The sequence below is a fragment of the Pogoniulus pusillus genome, unplaced genomic scaffold (genome assembly GCF_015220805.1).
Source record: "Pogoniulus pusillus isolate bPogPus1 unplaced genomic scaffold, bPogPus1.pri scaffold_162_arrow_ctg1, whole genome shotgun sequence".
Taxonomy (NCBI): domain Eukaryota; kingdom Metazoa; phylum Chordata; class Aves; order Piciformes; family Lybiidae; genus Pogoniulus; species Pogoniulus pusillus.
The window spans coordinates 41,560-59,660 of NW_026974595.1; the positions used below are offsets into that span (position 1 = coordinate 41,560).

The 18,101-nt window shown below is 52.5% G+C and overlaps 1 protein-coding gene across 1 annotated transcript in view; it reads right to left on the bottom strand.

The window, feature by feature from the left end:
- The window catches only part of LOC135173954 (voltage-dependent L-type calcium channel subunit beta-2-like), a gene marked incomplete at its 3' end in the record, with an annotated part of 57,043 nt that extends 38,951 nt beyond the window's left edge, over positions 1-18,092 (bottom strand). The window contains exons 1-2 of the mRNA XM_064141173.1: positions 18,002-18,092; positions 17,026-17,145 (exon numbers count right to left, since the gene is read on the bottom strand). Coding sequence (XP_063997243.1) covers positions 17,026-17,145; positions 18,002-18,070 — 189 coding nt within the window. The remainder of the gene's footprint in view (positions 1-17,025; positions 17,146-18,001) is intronic.
- Between the last annotated feature and the right edge of the window lie 9 nt (positions 18,093-18,101).

Sequence of the window (18,101 nt, forward strand, 5' to 3'; positions counted from 1 at the left end):
CCCCTCAAATCCATGCTCTTCCTATTTGGTGACCAGGATGTGATGTGGGACAATGCCCCACACTTCACACAAGTGCATGGTATGGTTAGCAGCCACTGGTGACGTGGGCTCCTTCTACAAAGGATGACTGCTTAACCTGCAGCTGTTTGTGGCAGCCAAAAATCACAGACTCAAAGAATGGAAGGGACCTCCAAAGCTCATCCAGTCCAGTCCCCCTGCCACAGCAGCATCACCTACAGCAGATCACACAGGAACACATCCAGGTGGGCTTGGACTATCTCCAGAGAGGGAGACTCCACAGCCCCCCTGGGCAGCCTGTGCCAGGCTCTGTCACCCTCACAGGGGAAAAATTCCTCCTCATGCTTCCATGGCACTTCCTCTGCCTCAGCTTCCACCAGTGCCCCTTGTGCTGGCACTGGGCATCCCCCAGCAGAGCTGGCTCCAGCCTCCTGCCACTCACCTTTGCATCCTTAGCAGCACTGCTGAGGTCCCCTCTCAGTCTCCTCCTGTGCCAGCAGCACAGCCCCAGCTCCCTCAGGCTCTGCTCCTAACAGAGCTGTTCCATTCCCTTCAGCAGCTTTGTGGCTCTGTGCTGGGCTCTCTCCAGCAGTTCTGTGTTCCTCTTAACCTGGGGGGCCCAGAACTGGACACAGTAGTGCAGATGTGGCCTCAGCAGGGCAGAGCAGAAGGGACAGGAGAACCTCTCTGGACCTACTAAGCACAGCCCTTCTCATCCACCCCAGAATGGCACTGGCCCTCCTGGCCACCAGAGCCCATAGCTGGCTCATGGGCACCCTCCCATCTAGTAGGACCCTCCAGGGCCTCTTCCCCTTCACTGCCTTCCAATGCAGCTCAGGATCGATTATTTCCAAGGCACAAAGCTCAGGGTTCTTGCACTGCACATCCTGTACCACATGGAATCTGGGAACACAGAACCCAGCGACTGTGCCGTGCTGCTTGTGGCTCTGGGATGGCAGCAGAGATGAAAGCAAAGCATCTTTGGGGCCTCTGAACCTTCATTTTTAATTCATTTCTCTGCCACCATGAATTATGCAGAATCCAGGCAGCCTCCACAGCTCCAGCTGAGGTTTGTGCTTCAAGTGTCCCCACCTGGGGACCCAAAAGATCTTCTCCCATGTACCACAGGTTTCCTTTGGGTTTCTGCTGGTGCTTTTATGCTTCCTGCAAGCAGTGAGTCCTTTATGTAAGCCAGTGAATTTTCAAAGGAAACCCTTTGGAATTGGCATCTGAGATCAGCCTAATTTTGCACTCAAGCATTCTGCTGCTACCTGCAGCTGGAACTCGCTGGTGTCTGGCACAGAATGTTACACAGCAAGGTGCAGTCGTGCCCAAACAAAAGGAAAGGAGGCAGCTTTGGAAGCTTCCTTCCACTAGTTCTCCTTTTTCATCGACTCAAAACCACAGACACCTGCTGGCCTGGGGTTTCCTTGGGTGTTTTCTTCCCTTCCTTTCTGTTTTTGTGGGCTTTTTTTTCCTGTAGAGTGGGTTAGTCAGGAGGGGATTCAAACCATGGCTGGGTCAGGGCAATCTGAAGCACAAATCGAGGCTGGGCAGAGAATGGCTGGAGAGTGGTGATGAGGAGAAGGACCTGGGGGTGCTGAGAAGCTGAAAATGAGCTGGCAAAGTGCACTCACAGCCCAGAAACCAGCCCTGTGCTGGGCTGCATTGACAGCAGTGTGGGCAGCAGGTGGAGGGAGAGGATTGTGCCACTCTGTTCCACTCTGGTGAGAGCCCATCTGGAATCTCGTGGCCAGCCTTGGAATCCCCAACTCAAGAAGGACATGGATCTGTTACAGCAAGTCCAGAGGAGGACACAAAGATGATCCAAGGGCTGGAGCACATCTCCTGTGACGACCTGCTGGGACAGATGGGGTTGCTGAGTCTGGAGAGGAGAAGGCTCTGGTGAGACCCTCTAGCAGCCTCCAGTATTGAAGGGGGCTACAGGACAGCTGGCTGCAAACAGCCTCCTGGGTCCAACACCAAGAGCCATGACATTTCTGGTGCCCAAACCAGACTGCTGCAAGCCACTGCTCCACAACAGGTGGGGCAGCCTTAGCTGGAGCACCTCTGCAAGCTGTACAACTGTCCACTGCAATGAAGCCCTGACTCCATCTCCTTCCTGCTTCCAGAAGGCCCATGGCAGCCCACTCCCTGGTCTGAAGTGAGCCTGAAGTGGGCTGAAGTTGGTCTCTACTCTGCACTGGTCAGACCCCACCTGGAGTACTGCATCCAGTTCTGGGGCCCCTATTACAAGAGGGCTGTGGAGATGCTGGAGAGTGTCCAGAGCAGGGCCAGGAGGATGCTCAGAGGGCTGCAGCAGCTCTGCTGTGAGCACAGACTGAAAGAGTTGGGGCTGTGCAGGCTGCAGCAGAGGAGGCTCCCAGGTGACCTTCTTGTGGCCTGCCAGGATCTGAAGGGGGCTACAAAAAAGCTGGGGAGGGACTTTTTAGGCTGTGAGGGAGTGCCAGGACTGGGGAGAATGGAGCAGAGCTGTAGGTGGGGAGAGTCAGAGTGGATGTAAGGAAGAAGTTCTTCAACATAAGGGAGCCTGGACTGGGTTGCCCAGGGAGGTGGTTGAGGTCCTACAGCTGGAGGTGTTTAAGGCCAGGCTGGATGAGGCTGTGGCCAGCCTGATCTAGTGTGAGGTGTCCCTGGCCATGGCAGGGGGGTTGGGACTGGATGATCCTTGTGGTGCCTTCCAACCCTGCCTGATTCTATGATTCACAGATTGCATTGGGCTGGAAGGGACCCTCAAAGGTTCCTGCAGGCAGCAGGGACACTTCCAACTACAGCAGGCTGCACAGGGACACAGCAAGGCTGATCCTGAAAGGCTCCAGGGATGGAGTCTTAGCCACATCCCTGGGCAGCCTCTTCCAGCATTTCACTCCTCTCGCTGTGCAGAACTTCCTCCTGATGTCCAACCTAACCCCTGCCCTGCTCAAGTTCCAAACCATTGCCTCTTATCCCATCCACACAGGCCCTTCTGAACAGTCCCTCCCCAGCCTGCCTGTGGGTCCCCTTTGGCTGAAATGATGCTTTAAGGTCTGGCACAACCACCCTGGATGTTAGGAAGAAGTTGTTTGCAGTGAGGGTGGTGAGACACTGGCACAGGTTGAGGGTAGTCAGACACTGGCACAGGTTGCCCAGGGAGGTTGTGGAGCACAGAAGCACCCAATGTGATCAAAGATCACATTGGGTGCTTCTGTGCTCCACAACCTCCCTGAAGGTGTTCAAGGCCAGGTTGGATGAGGTCTTGAGCAACCTGTTCCAGTGGGAGGTGTCCCTGCCTGTGGCAAGGGGATGGAACTGGCTGAGCATTGAGCTCCCTTCCAACCTAAACCATTCTGTGATTCTTCCAGTTTGAAGCCATTTCCCCTCCTCTTGTTGTGCCTTTGCCAAAAGGCTCTCTCCAGCTCTCCTATGGCCCTCTGCAAGTCAGCTGGAGAAGGACTTTTGACCAAGGCACTTACAAGCACACAGAGACACAAACACAGGTCCAGATCCAGAGACATTACAAATGCTCATTTGGCTGAACTCAGCAATCACCAAAAGGCCTCCCCTGGAAATGTTTTCTGAGTGCAGGTCTAATTGTAGGAGAGCAAAAGGTTTGCTTTGATAAGCTAATCTCCAAACAGAGCCTACAGGAAGCTGTAATTGAAATATAAACTCCACATCAATCACTCAGACTAGGAAATGATGGAAATTACACCCAAAAATAGATGCCACAGATGCAAAAAAGCTCAGCCTTCACTTTAGGGTGACTGCAAACATTCTATATACCTTTAGCCTGTGCCCTCACATCTTCTTTCCTTCTCTGGTTTTGAGTCAGGACTCTCTTTGCAGGAAAAAGCCAGATGGTAACTGCTTAACCCCCCCAGGATTCAGGGAGCTGGGGCCAGCTGCTGAGGAAATGGCAGGTGTGGATTGCAGCATCCTGTCTGACATGCTGGCAGAGGGAAATCAGACCCAGTAAGGCTCAGGGGAGTTATTCATGACCCAGGGCACCTCTGTCTGAACTGGAAATTGCTTTCTGTAGCAGCCTCTAATGCCAGTGCAAGCCCTCACCTTTGTGCCAGCCTGAGCCTCCTGCTGAGGCACACCTCAGTGCCTGCTTGCCATGGGCTCATCAGCCACGATCACACCACAGATGGCATCCCCAAAGCCACTGCTCATCCTCTGCTAACATTGCCATGGCCCTTCACAGCCTCTGCTGACCCTCAGCAGCCCTATCAGCCAAAAGTGCCCAAGCCCAGTCAAGGCTGATCTGAGCAATCTGCAGCCCCAGGTAGGAGGCAGCATGGGGCTGGCACAGAATCCCAGCACGGTGAGGATTCTCCCTACCTCTGGAGAACATCTCCTCCAAGCCCCCTGACAGAGTAGGTTCACCTAGGACAGACTGAACATGTCCAAGTGGCCAAGAGAGCCAACAGCATCCTCAGCTGGCTCAGGAGCAGTGTGGCCAGTAGGACAAGGGAGGTTCTTCTGCCCCTGTGCTCAGCACTGCTCAGGACACACCTTGAGTCCTGTGTCCAATTCTGGGCTCATCCAGCCCAACCTAGCACCCAGCCCTGGCCAATCAACCAGACCATGGCACTAAGTGCCCCAGCCAGGATTGGCTTCAACAACTCCAGCCACAGCCACTCCACCACCTCCCTGGGCAGCCCATTCCAGTGCCAATCACTCTCTCTGACAACAACTTCCTCCTAATATCCAGCCTAGACCTGCCCTGGCACAGCTTGAGGCTGTGTCCCCTTCTTCTGTTGCTGGGTGCCTGGCAGCAGAGCCCAACCCCACCTGGCTACAGCCTCCCTGCAGGCAGCTGCAGACAGCAATGAGCTCTGCCCTGAGCCTCCTCTGCTGCAGGCTGCACACCCCCAGCTCCCTCAGCCTCTCCTCACAGGGCTCTGCTCCAGGCCCCTCCCCAGCCTTGCTGCCCTGCTCTCCAAACACCTTCCAGCACCTCAACATCTCTCTTGAATTCAGGAGCCCACAACTGGACACTGCACTCAAGGGGTGGCCTGAGCAGTGCTGAGCACAGGAGCAGAAGAACCTCCCTTGTCCTGCTGCCCACACGGCTCCTGAGCCAGCCCAGGATGCCATTGGCTCTGCTGCCCACCTGGGCACTGCTGCCTCAGCTTCAGCTCCTCTCTCCCAGCACCCCCAGCTCCCTCTCTGCCTGGCTGCTCTCAGCCACTCTGTGCCCAGCCTGTAGTGCTGCTTGGGGTTGTTGTGGCCAAAGTGTAGAACCCTGCACTTGGCCTTGTTCAGTCTCCTCCCATTGGCCTCTGCCCACCACAGTCAAACTGCCCTGGGGAACAACCACCACAGTGCCAGGCAGCAGTGTAGAAGCAGTGTGCACACTTGAAGGCAAAGCAAACGATGAATATAGGCCAGAAAATGCCAAAGCTCAGAGGCAGCAGTGTCAAGGGAGCTGCTTCAGCTCCCAGCGCTACAGCCCAAACCAAAGGCAGAGATGAAGGAAGACGATGATGGGAAAGGCTCTCTGCAACCTGAGCCGAGCCGAACCAGCCACGCACAACTCGCCTGCAGCTAAGCAACAACCAGATCTGCAACTGTGCTTCTGGATCAACAGCTCATTTATTTCCAGCTAGATCACTGTGCCAGCTCCCATGCAAGCCCAGCCGCTCTGGCACGCAACATCAGCTGTCTAGAGGATGCCAGGCACTGGAGTGGTGTGAAAACAGAAGGGCAAAGGAGAAGAAATCAATCGGAGGGAAAACAATAGCCCTGTGCACACCAGCTAATACCAAGCACTGATCTGAGCTGCTGTGCCTCAGGGGGGCTGCTCTGCACCACCATCTTCTCATAGAATCAAGCAGGTCGGAAGAGAGCTCCAAGCTCAGCCAGCCCAACCTAGCACCCAGCCCTGCCCAACCAACCAGACCATGGCACTAAGTGCCCCAGACAGGCTTGGCTTCAACACCTCCAGACACAGCCACTCCACCACCTCCCTGGGCAGCCCATTCCAACGCCAATCACTCTCTCTGACAACAACTTCCTCCTAGCATCCAGCCTAGACCTCCCCTGCCACAGCTTGAGGTCCTGTCCCCTTCTTCTGTTGCTGGCTGCCTGGCAGCAGAGCCCAACCCCACCTGGCTACAGCCTCCCTGCAGGCAGCTGCAGACAGCAATGAGCTCTGCCCTGAGCCTCCTCTGCTGCAGGCTGCACACCCCCAGCTCCCTCAGCCTCTCCTCACAGGGCTCTGCTCCAGGGCCCTCCCCAGCCTTGCTACCCTTCTCTGACACCTTTCAGCACCTCAACATCTCTCTGCAATTGAGGAGCCCAGAACTGAACACAGCACTCAAGAGGTGGCCTAAGCAGTGCTGAGCACAGGGGCAGAAGAACCTCTCTTGTCCTGCTGCCCACACTGCTCCCTGATCCCTCAGCCTCTCCTCACAGGGCTCTGCTCCAGGTCTCTCCCCAGCTTTGCTGCCCTTCTCTCAACACCTTCCAGCACCTCAACATCTCTCTTGAATTGAGGAGCCCAGAACTGGACACAGTCACATCATCCAGAGCAAAGAGAATGTCTCCCTGATGCAGCACGCTGGCATAATAGGAGGGCACACATGGAGGGGAATGGGCACATGGAGCCTGTCCAAAATGCTGCTGCAGCTTAAGCAGCCCTACCTTAACCAGCTTAGCTGCTGCCTGCTAGCAGCATGGGGTCATTCGGGGGCTGGGGAACCTGCCTGAGAGTGAATAAACACTTCAATAAGCAGCCTTGGCAGGGTGCATGGGCTAACTGCACCTGACAATCTTTCCCATGCCTTTAAGCCTTGAAGGGATAGGCAGGCATTATCCCAGCCTACAACACCTCCCAAAAGTGTGTTCCCAAGCAGAGCCCAGGCACAAGGGTAAAGCACTGCACTGGAGACATGGCAGCAGCACTCAGTCATGAGCTGCCATCACCACCACCACAGCACACAGCAAGGAAGCAAACCATGGCAGCTCATATGCAGGGACTCATGGAATGGCTTGGAATGGGCCTTAAAGATCATCCAGATCCAACCCCCTCTGCCATGGGCAGGGACACCTCTCACCAGCCCAGGCTGCTCAAGATCTCATCCAGCCTGCCCTTGGACCTCTCATCCACACTGCCAGTGTCTCGCCACCCTCACTGCAAACAACTTCCTCCTAATCTCCACTCTAAATCTGCCTCCCCAAGCTTCAATCCATTCCATCTTGCTCCATCACTATAAGCCCTGGTAAAAAGTCCCTCCCCAGCCTTCTTGTAGCCCCCTTCAGGCACTGAAGAGATGCTCTAAGGTTCTGATGCCCAAGAGCCAGCACAGGCACGGCTGCTACTCAGATTCCACTGGTCCACGATCCTGACCCAAAAAACATTTCAATGGCATTTCCAACTAGGCCTATGAGTACTCCAACTCCTAACAGACTCCTGAAAGGATGCCACCAGCAGAGCTAACAAAGCAGAGCTGAGAGGACACAACTACTGATCTGGCTTTGGCAACCAGAGGGAAGTTTCAAGACCAAAGGATGCTGGCAGCAACCCTTAAGAGAGGGCAGAGAGCACAGAGCTGGACTCGGTGCCAGGTGAGAAACAGACCCTGGCTTAGCAGCTGGCCCCTCCAGCACCCAAACACTGAAACCATTCTGTAGATCTCACTGGAAAGTTGTCTCTGCATGAGGAGCAATAAAGCTTGAACATCTCCAGGGTGGGAGGGAGAAAGGGAGGAAAAGAGAGAAATAGAGAGAGAAAAGAAGGGAGAAAGAGAGAGAGAGAGAGAGAGAGAGAGAGAGAGAGAGAAGGAGAGAAAGAAAGAAAGAAAGAAAGAGAGAGAGAGGAAGAGAAAAAGAGAGAGAGAAATAGAAAGAAGAAGAGAAGGAAGAGAAGGAAGGGAAGGGAAGGGAAGGGAAGGGAAGGGAAGGGAAGGGAAGGGAAGGGAAGGGAAGGGAAGGGAAGGGAAGGGAAGGGAAGGGAAGGGAAGGGAAGGGAAGGGAAGGGAAGGGAAGGGAAGGGAAGGGAAGGGAAGGGAAGGGAAGGGAAGGGAAGGGAAGGGAAGGGAAGGGAAGGGAAGGGAAGGGAAGGAAGGGAAGGGAAGGGAAGGGAAGGGAAGGGAAGGGAAGGGAAGGGAAGGGAAGGGAAGGGAAGGGAAGGGAAGGGAAGGGAAGGGAAGGGAAGGGAAGGGAAGGGAAGAAGGGAGAAAGGGAGGAAGGAAGGAAGGGAGGGAAAGAGAGAGAGAGAGAGAAAGAGAGAGAGAAATAGAAAGAGAGGAAGAGAAGGAAGAGGAGGAAGGAAGGAAGGAAGGAAGGAAGGAAGGAAGGAAGGAAGGAAGGAAGGAAGGAAGGAAGGAAGGAAGGAAGGAAGGAAGGAAGGAAGGAAGGAAGGAAGGAAGGAAGGAAGGAAGGAAGGAAGGAAGGTAAAGAGAGAGAGAGAAAGAGAGAGAAAAAGAGAAAGAGAGAGGAAGAGAGAGAGAGAAAGAGAAAGAAAGAAAACTCTTGCAGAAGAGAAGAGGTTTGCAAACCACCTAACTGTATCTCATGCAGCACCTTGTGCGAAGCACACCTGTGCTTGAGACAGAACAAAGCAGTGGACTACTTGGACCCATTTCACCAGCACTAGAGACTGCCAAAACACCCCTACTGCAGGTGCCTTTCTTATGCATGAGCTTCAGCTCATGCAGCACTGAATTTAAAAGCCTCACCAGAGCCCTTGACCCTCCCAGGTTTCCTTTGAGGAAGGTTTGGCTTGGCTGAGACAGCTGCAGGCTGTGCTGCCATCCAGAGAGCCCTGGACAGACAGAGCTGGGCACAGAGGAGCCAGATGAGGTTCAACAAGGACAAGTGCAGAGTCCTGCATCTGGGGAGGGATAACAAACTGTAGCAGTACAGGCTGGGAGGTGACTGCTGGAGAGCAGCCCCAAGGAGAGGGACCTGGGGGTGCTGGTGGAGAACATCCATGGCACAGCAATGTGCCCTGGGGGCCAAGAAGGCCAATGGGGTCCTGGGGTGTATTAGGCAGAGTGTGTCCAGCAGATCAAGGGAGGTTCTCCTCCCCCTCTACTCTGCCCTGCTGAGACCTCATCTTGAAGACTGTGTTCAGTTTTGGGCTCCCCAGTTGAAGAGGGACAGGGATCTGCTGGAGAGAGGCCAAGGGAGGGCTACAAGGATGATGAGGGGACTGGAACACTGCCTGAGGAGGAGAGGCTGAGGGACCTGGGGCTGCTTAGTCTGGAGAGGAGAAGGCTGAGAGGGAATTTAATCAATTTTTACAACTATCTGAGGGCTGGGGGTCAGGAGGGGGGAACAGACTCTGCTCACTGCTCCCTGGGATAGGACAAGCAGCAGTGGATGGAAGCTGCAGCACAGGAGGTTCCAGCTCAACACAAGGGGGAACTTCTTGACTGGAAGGGTCCCAGAGCCCTGGCACAGGCTGCCCAGAGAGATTGTGGAGTCTCCTTCTCTGGAGCCTTTGCAGGCCTGTCTGGATGTGTTCCTGTGTGATCTGTGTTAGATAGGATTGTCCTGCTCTGGCAGGGAGGTTGGACTCGATGATCTCCTTGGGTCTCTTCCAACCCCTGACATCCTGTGAGCCTGAGATCTCCTCCCTCTTTGTGCAATACCCGAAGGGATAACTACTCAAATACTGCAGAAGGGAAGACTCTAGGGGGACCTTAAAGCTGCCTTCCAGTGCCTGAAGGGATCCTACAGGAAGGCTGCAGAGGGACTCCTCATGGTGGTGTCTAGAGACAGGACAAAGGGGAATGGTTTGAAGCAGGCTTAGACTGGAGCTGAGGAAGAAGTTCTTCAGTAGGAGGGTGGTGAGACTTTGGAATGATTTGCCCAGACAGGCTGTGGCTGCCCCCTCCCTGGGGGTGTTTGAAGACAGACTGAATGAGACCTTGAGCAGCCAAATGTAGTTGAGAGGTGTCCCTGGCCATGGCAGGGAGGTTGGAGTCGGTGATCTCGGAGGTCCCTGCCAGCCCAAGCCATTCTATGAGTCTATTAATACCTGCAAAGAATGGGCACAAAAACTAAACCCCCTTCCTTATGATGATTTAATCCTCACCCCTCAAAACTAAAACATGTTATGGTGCTTTGGGTTTGGCTTTTTTTTTCCCTGTAGACATCATTTAAAAAATACTGAAACTAAACCAAATTAATGCCATTGGGGTTTGGACTGGGGGTGTTGTTTGTGCATTTTAGTGTTGAGTTTGTTCTGCTTGAGGTTTTTGTTTGTGGAGTTGGTTTGGTTGGTTGTGGGGTGGGTGGGTTTGTTGGGTTGGTTTATTGGGTTGGTTTGGGTTGTTTGTGGAGTTGGTTTGGTTGGTTGTGGGTTTATTGGGTTGGTTTGGGTTGTTTGTGGAGCTGGTTTGGTTGGTTGTGGGTTTATTGGGTTGGTTTGGGTTGTTTGTGGAGTTGGTTTGGTTGGTTGTGGGTTTATTGGGTTGGTTTGGGTTGTTTGTGGAGCTGGTTTGGTTGGTTGTGGGTTTATTGGGTTGGTTTGGGTTGTTTGTGGAGTTGGTTTGGTTGGTTGTGGGTTTATTGGGTTGGTTTGGGTTGTTTGTGGAGCTGGTTTGGTTGGTTGTGGGTTTATTGGGTTGGTTTGGGTTGTTTGTGGAGTTGGTTTGGTTGGTTGTGGGTTTATTGGGTTGGTTTGGTTGTTTGTGGGGTGGGTTTGTTGGGTTGGTTTATTGGGTTGGTTTGAGTTGTTTGTGGAGTTGGTTTGGTTGTTTGTGGGGTGGGTTTGTTGGGTTGGTTTGGCTGTTTTGGGTTGTTTGTGGAGTTGGCTTGGTTGTTTGTAGGGTGGGTTTGTTTTGGATGTTTGTGGGGTGGGTTTGTTGGGTTGGTTCATTGGGTTGGTTTGGGTTGTTTGTGGAGTTGGTTTGGTTGTTTGTGGGGTGAGTTTGTTGGGTTGGTTTGGGTTGTTTGTGGGGTGGGTTTGTGGGTTTGGTTTGGGTTGTTTGTGGGGTGGGTTTGTGGGGTGGGTTTGGGTTGTTTGTGGGGTGGGTCTGTGGGGTTGGTTTGGGTTGTTTGTGGGGTGGGTCTGTGGAGTTGGTTGGGTTGTTTGTGGGGTGGGTCTGTGGGGTTGGTTTGGGTTGTTTGTGGGGTGGGTTTGTGGGGTTGGTTTGGGTTGTTTGTGGGGTGGGTTTGGTTGTTTGTGGGGTGGGTTTGTGGGTTTTGTTTGGATGTTTGTGGGGTGGGTTTGTTGGGTTGGTTTGGGTTGTTTGTGGAGTTGGTTTGGTTGTTTGTAGGGTGGGTTTGTTTTGGATGTTTGTGGGGTGGGTTTGTTGGGTTGGTTCATTGGGTTGGTTTGGGTTGTTTGTGGAGTTGGTTTGGTTGTTTGTGGGGTGAGTTTGTTGGGTTGGTTTGGGTTGTTTGTGGGGTGGGTTTGTGGGTTTGGTTTGGGTTGTTTGTGGGGTGGGTTTGTGGGGTGGGTTTGGGTTGTTTGTGGGGTGGGTCTGTGGGGTTGGTTTGGGTTGTTTGTGGGGTGGGTCTGTGGAGTTGGTTTGGGTTGTTTGTGGGGTGGGTCTGTGGGGTTGGTTTGGGTTGTTTGTGGGGTGGGTTTGTGGGGTTGGTTTGGGTTGTTTGTGGGGTGGGTTTGGTTGTTTGTGGGGTGGGTTTGTGGGTTTTGTTTGGATGTTTGTGGGGTGGGTTTGTTGGGTTGGTTTGGGTTGTTTGTGGAGTTGGTTTGGTTGTTTGTAGGGTGGGTTTGTGGGTTTGGTTTGGATGTTTGTAGGGTGGGTTTGTTGGGTTGGTTTGGGTTGTTTGTGGGGTGGGTCTGTGGGGTTGTTTTGGGTTGTTTGTGGGGTGGGTTTGTGGGGTTGGTTTGGTTGTTTGTGGAGTTGGTTTGGTTGTGGGGTGGGTTTGTGGGGTTGGTTTGGGTTGTTTGTGGAGTTGGTTTGGTTGTGGGGTGGGTTTGTGGGGTTGGTTTGGGTTGTTTGTGGGGTGGGTCTGTGGGGTTGGTTTGGGTTGTTTGTGGAGTTGGTTTGGTTGTTTGTGGGGTGGGTTTGTGGAGTTGGTTTGGTTGTTTGTAGGGTGGGTTTGTGGGTTTGGTTTGGATGTTTGTGGGGTGGGTTTGTTGGGTTGGTTTGGCTGTTTGTGGGGTGGGTTTGCCGGGTTGGTTTGTTGGGTTGGTTTGGGTTGTTTGTGGGGTGGGTTTGTTGGGTTGGTTTGGGTTGTTTGTGGGGTGGGTTTGGTTGTTTGTGGGTGGGTTTGTTGGGTTGGTTTGGTTGTTTGTGGGGTTGGTTTGTTGGGTTGGTTTGGGTTGTTTGTGGGGTGGGTTTGTTGGGTTGGTTTGGGTTGTTTGTGGGGTGGGTCTGTGGGGTTGTTTTGGGTTGTTTGTGGGGTGGGTTTGTGGGGTTGGTTTGGTTGTTTGTGGGGTGGGTCTGTGGGTTTGGTTTGGGTTGTTTGTGGGGTGGGTTTGTGGAGTTGGTTTGGTTGTTTGTGGGGTGGGTTTGGGTTGTTAGTGGGGTGGGTCTGTGGAGTTGGTTTGGTTGTTTGTAGGGTGGGTTTGTGGGTTTGGTTTGGGTTGTTTGTGGGGTTGGTTTGGGTTGTTTGTGGGGTGGGTCTGTGGGTTTGGTTTGGGTTGTTTGTGGGGTGGGTTTGTGGGGTTGGTTTGGTTGTTTGTGGGGTGGGTCTGTGGGGTTGGTTTGGGTTGTTTGTGAGGTGGGTTTGGGTTGTTTGTGGGGTGGGTCTGTGGGTTTGGTTTGGGTTGTTTGTGGGGTGGGTCTGTGGGGTTGGTTTGGTTGTTTGTGGGGTGGGTTTGGGTTGTTTGTAGGGTTGGTTTGGGTTTGTCTGTGAGGTCGGCTGGCCATTTGCTTGCAAGTATCAGCACATGCCCTTAGATTTGGGCACCATTACCATGCCCCACTCAGCCACAGGACAGCCATAGCCACATGCTATGGACTGTGAAGACACCCCAGAAATCCTCAAAACCTTAAAACATGGTGGGGGGGGGGGGAGGTTGGGTCTTTGATTTCTGTTTAAAACAAGAAATGAACCAAACAAGAAATCAACCAACCCCCATTCCCCCCCCCCCCCCCAGCCTTTATGCATTTGCATTGCTAAACTGCTCTAAGAAAGAACAGCTCAGCTCAGCTCTGAGCTGAACAGCCTCTTTGGATGATTGCTTTCCCTTGGGCTTTAGCTGCTGGCCTGCAGGTAGCCTCATCAGTCGCCTGTTCTGTCCCTGGATGACTCCAGACATGCGCCCATGGCCCCACTTTCCTTACAGTAAGTTGCATGCCAAAGTGAGTCAGCAAAAATCTGCTTCAGCATTTTCCAGAGTGCTTATATAAACCCCAGGCATGCCTAAGTGGCCAGAAGGTGGTTTTTCTCACCAGCTTTGGGGGGTTTATTTTCCCTCTTTGGATGGATTTCAGAGGTGCCTATGATGGTCCTGGCTTTGTGCTCCACAAGCACTCAGGAACCAGAAAAAATCCAGATTTTGAAAGCTTTAACTCTTCCTAAGGATCTGCCATGGTGTGCTTCATTGCTGTGTTTCCCCCATGCAGTTTAAGGTGTTTTCCCTAGCTGGGAGGCAGGAAAATGGATGTCATTAAACTCTTTTCACTAAGCTTTTGACACAGTTCAACAGGTTTTTTATTCCTCTCCCCTTAATTCACCATCATTTTCCCTCCACCGCTGCATTGTTCATCTATGTCATCCTCCCCTAATTCCTGTGACAAATACAATTAGTGAGGGCTTTATTTAGGATCAACACTTCCACTCACAACATTACAAGGCAAAAAGCTGAGGCAGCTGTGTCACTCAGCTCTGCCTGGCAGTGGGTCAGGGGGAAGCAGAAGGAGCCGTGAGGAGCAGAACCTGCTGCCTGCAGGACACAGCTCTGGAGACACACAGGGACCAGACAGCACCAAGAGAAGCTCCTAAGGCTTGGGCTAGAAGAGACCTTAAAAATCATCCAGTTGCAATCCCCTCTGCCATGGGCAGGGACACCTCCCACCAGTCCAGGCTGCTCAAGATCTCATCCAGCCTGGTCTTGGACCTCCCATCCACAGCCTCCCTGGGCAACCTCTGCCAGTGTCTCACCACCCTCACTGCAAACAACTTCCTCCTAATCTCCACTCTAAATCTGCCTCCCCAAGCTTCAATCCATTCCATCTCGTCCCATCACTACAAGCCCTGGTAAAAAGTCCCTCCCCAGCCTTCTTGTAGTCCCCTTCAGGCACTGAAGAGATGCTCTAAGGTTCTGATGCCCAAGAGCCAGCACAGGCACGGCTGCTACTCAGATTCCACTGGTCCACGATCCTGACCCAAAAAACATTTCAATGGCATTTCCAACCAGGCCTATGAGTACTCCAACTCCTAACAGACTCCTGAAAGGATGCCACCAGCAGAGCTAACAAAGCAGAGCTGAGAGGACACAACTACTGATCTGGCTTTGGCAACCAGAGGGAAGTTTCAAGACCAAAGGATGCTGGCAGCAACCCTTAAGAGAGGGCAGAGAGCACAGGGCTGAACTCGGTGCCAGGTGAGAAACAGACCCTGGCTTAGCAGCTGGCCCCTCCAGCACCCAAACACTGAAACCATTCTGTAGATCTCACTGGAAAGTTGTCTCTGCATGAGGAGCAATAAAGCTTGAACATCTCCAGGGTGGGAGCATCCACCACCTCCCTGGGCAACCTGTTCCAGTTTCTCACCACCCTCACTGCAAAAGAATTTCTTCCTCATCTCCAGTCTAAATCCAGCTCATCTTCCAGCTCAAATCCCTTCCCACCTCATTAATTTTCCTGTGTTCCAGGGGAGGTGAAGGACTAAATCCCCAGGGAAGACAGCAAAGTATGCTCTGTCATGCTTTAGATCTGCTGGGTTAGCTTTAATCTGCAGAGGTTTAACCATTCGTTTCCAATGCAGGCAGCAAACGTATCCAACACTTTATTAAGCAACAAATGCAGAGAACAGGCTCTTTAAACATCACTACTGTAAACATTACACCAGACTAAATATCACACTACTGTAGCCACTACACACAACCACTTCCATACATTCCAGCCTGGAACGAGTTCTGGCATTTGACTCAAGAAACAAAAGCTGCTAAAGGAGTTCCAGCTTTAAAGCACGAACGACTGAAACCATTCCTGTTGTGCTTTCTCTACGATGGCAATTACCCATTGTTAAAGCAGGCTGGTTTTGGCAGTGCCTTTGCTACTTGACTGTTCACACCTCGTCTTACAGCCTCAGACAGCGTCAGACCTAGAGACTGCATCTTATGCCAGCTGGAGTGAGAACATTGCTTTGCTTCGATGTATAGAGAAAGTCAGGGTCTGCGAGCAGCTTCTCTCCAAACTACAACGGCAGCTGTGCTAGAGGTCATGAATATTACATAAGGGCTGCCCATGCATCGGGGCCAGCAGCAGTGAGCCAAATTCCCATAGCAACACTGGCATAGATTTACTCAGCGCTGGGAGATGCAGCAGCTCAGCAGCAAGTGCTGCACTGCTACCACGAGCGGGCTGCAAGATATTCCTGCTTCAGCTCTTCTTCTGGAGGTTCTGCATCTGCTGATAACATTCAGCACTTCACCTGAATCTCAGGGCAGCCTTTATCATCTCTATCCTATCAGCAAACAAATCTCAAAGTAGCCCAAAGCAGCCCTGCTAACGCTGGAGCAGCTGCCTACGATCAGCAGCATCTCCAAGGCACAAGGTAGAAGGGAAGCAGCAGGCTCCTTCTGTCGATTCTCTGCTACACTAATCCCAAGACAGCACAACCCAACTTCAAGAGATGTTCAGCATCTCCTACAGTTGGCAGGTCCCAGCAGCTCATTACCAAGCTGCTTGAGGAGCTCTTACAAAACATCAGTTACTGATTCCACTTTGCAGAACACATCTGTGGCTTCCCTCTTCAGGTCTGCTGGCCCAGTGAGTCTGGCTGTTCCTGCACTGCTGCTCTGTATTATTTATGAAGCTGTCCCCAGCCACAGAACAAAAGTGCACAGCTCAGTGACCTGGCCTCCTGAATTTCTGCAGAACCCTTGCAAAACAGGTGGCATAGATGGGCAGATGCAAATCCAGCGGCAGAAAGGGATAACGAAGAGAGAGAGGGGAATAAAACCCAAGGCAAAATGGAGGAGAGGAGTCAGAGAGAAAATGAAAGGGAAATGTGGATGAAGCAGATGTGAGGAGGGGTATTAACAGCATGTTTAAACACGAAAAAGGAGGCAAACCCCCCAAAAGCTTGAAAAGCAATGCCAGCCCAAGATCTGGCAGACAGCACGCAGAAAGGAACAACTGGGATGCTGAGATACAGCACTGATACCAAACAAGGGCAGCAGTGTTTGCACAGGTGCAGCTGTGCTTGGAGATACAGCAGGGCTGGAAGCTAAACAAGCCCACGCCTTGCCACTGCGAAACCCCTCACAGTCCTAGATGCATCTCGTGGAAAAGAGACTCCACGATGAACTCCACCTTCACGCAGAGTTTCCTTCCTCAACTGTCGCTGTCTGCCAGGATGGAGAGAGATGAGAAATTGTAACAAGTCCTCCAGCATCTTATTCACAGGGTCACTTAACAGACAAACTGTAAAGAAAGCCAGGGAAGTCTCCAGGCAAAAAAAAAAACCCAACCACTCAACCCTTTGTGACAGATCCTCTCTACTTCCATATGACTTGCAGGGCCTGATCCTTCACTCCCAGACGCTGAAGGAGATGTCCGAGGGCTGATTTCTAGACCTGTAAGTTTAGAGTGCCACAGCCATACCCAAGCACACTCCCACGAGCACCTTCCCTAAGAGCTCAAAGCACGGACCCTGTGGCTGCAAATAAATGGCTGTCTTCAACAGGAGGAAAAGGCAGACGTTTCAAGAGGGTACCTCTGAAATGAGCAAGCCAATCAAGTACCTTTTATGGAGAACTGAGCCATTCTCTTTCCTGGAAACATGTTTCCTACTGTTGTCAGAGCGTTAAGAGGTCTTACGCTCCACGCTAGCACATTAGCACCGGCGAGGGGTGAGATGCCAGGTCCTTGGGAGGCTTTGTGAGGCCGTGAAGCACCTCCTTACCTTTGCTTTTTCCAGCTGTGCCTGGGCTTGTCGCTCTGCCTCTCTCCGCACTGCTTCCCTGTCTTCTTCCAGAGACACATCTGAGTCGGATGGACGGCTGGTGTAGGAGTCCGCCGAACCCTGCACGGGCAAAACAAGGGCATAAGTTGCTGCGGGGCTGAAAAACCCAAACGAAACTACAAGGGCAGAAGTGGGTACACCTCCTGCCTCTTCTCTTAATTCTGCAGCCCTGGGGGAAAACAAACAAAGGAACAAACAAACAAAAAGAATAACTACCCAAATGGGAAAGTCACTCAGAAAAATTCCCCCTAGGCAAATCTTTTCTTCTGGTGACTTCCCAAAAGTGCAGGTGTCACTGCCAGGGCTCTATCTCCTGCACCGTGCCCGTGCTCTCCTTCGTGTGCCTTCCAGCAAGCAGAGCCAGTGGCTCTGTAGAGTTACAGCAGTGGTGCAGTGCAGGGCTGAAGGACGCACGGCAGCCTCAAGGATGGCTCCCTAAAAATCCTAACTCTGGGCAGTGACAGGATGAGCAAGGAAGCAGAACTCTGATGCACAAAACACAGATCCAGTACCAATGACCCTTGCTGCACAGCATCGCTGCTAACAGATTTCACCTCTGCTTTCCATCTTTGTTTTAAGGCAGCCTCTCTACCTGACACACTTTCCCCACCGGCACCGCAAATGGCTCGCATCCATCTCTGCCCTTCAGCAAAACATGCAAATGACCACAAATCAACTTCCAACTAATAAACCCCGTCTGGACTCAAGGCATGTCCCCATCTCGCCCCGATGGAAGCAGCCACAAGGGCTCCATAAATAACGCCAGCCCTGCCTTCCCTCTGCAGCTCCCTGCATGCACAACCCGAGTTCTGCCAATTCAGTCAGAGCACAAACAACTCTCCTCTCCTCTCCGGCTTTTCCTCTCCCTCCTTGCAAGACACAGAACAGAGGCCGACAAGGAAAAGGTAGAGCTTACACAGATATCAGAATTCTTCAGACGTCCTCCTTTGGCTCTTTTGAGAAGCCTGATCCAGGTGGCCTTCATTAGCCAGACAGCTCAGTGATTGGTCCGCAGC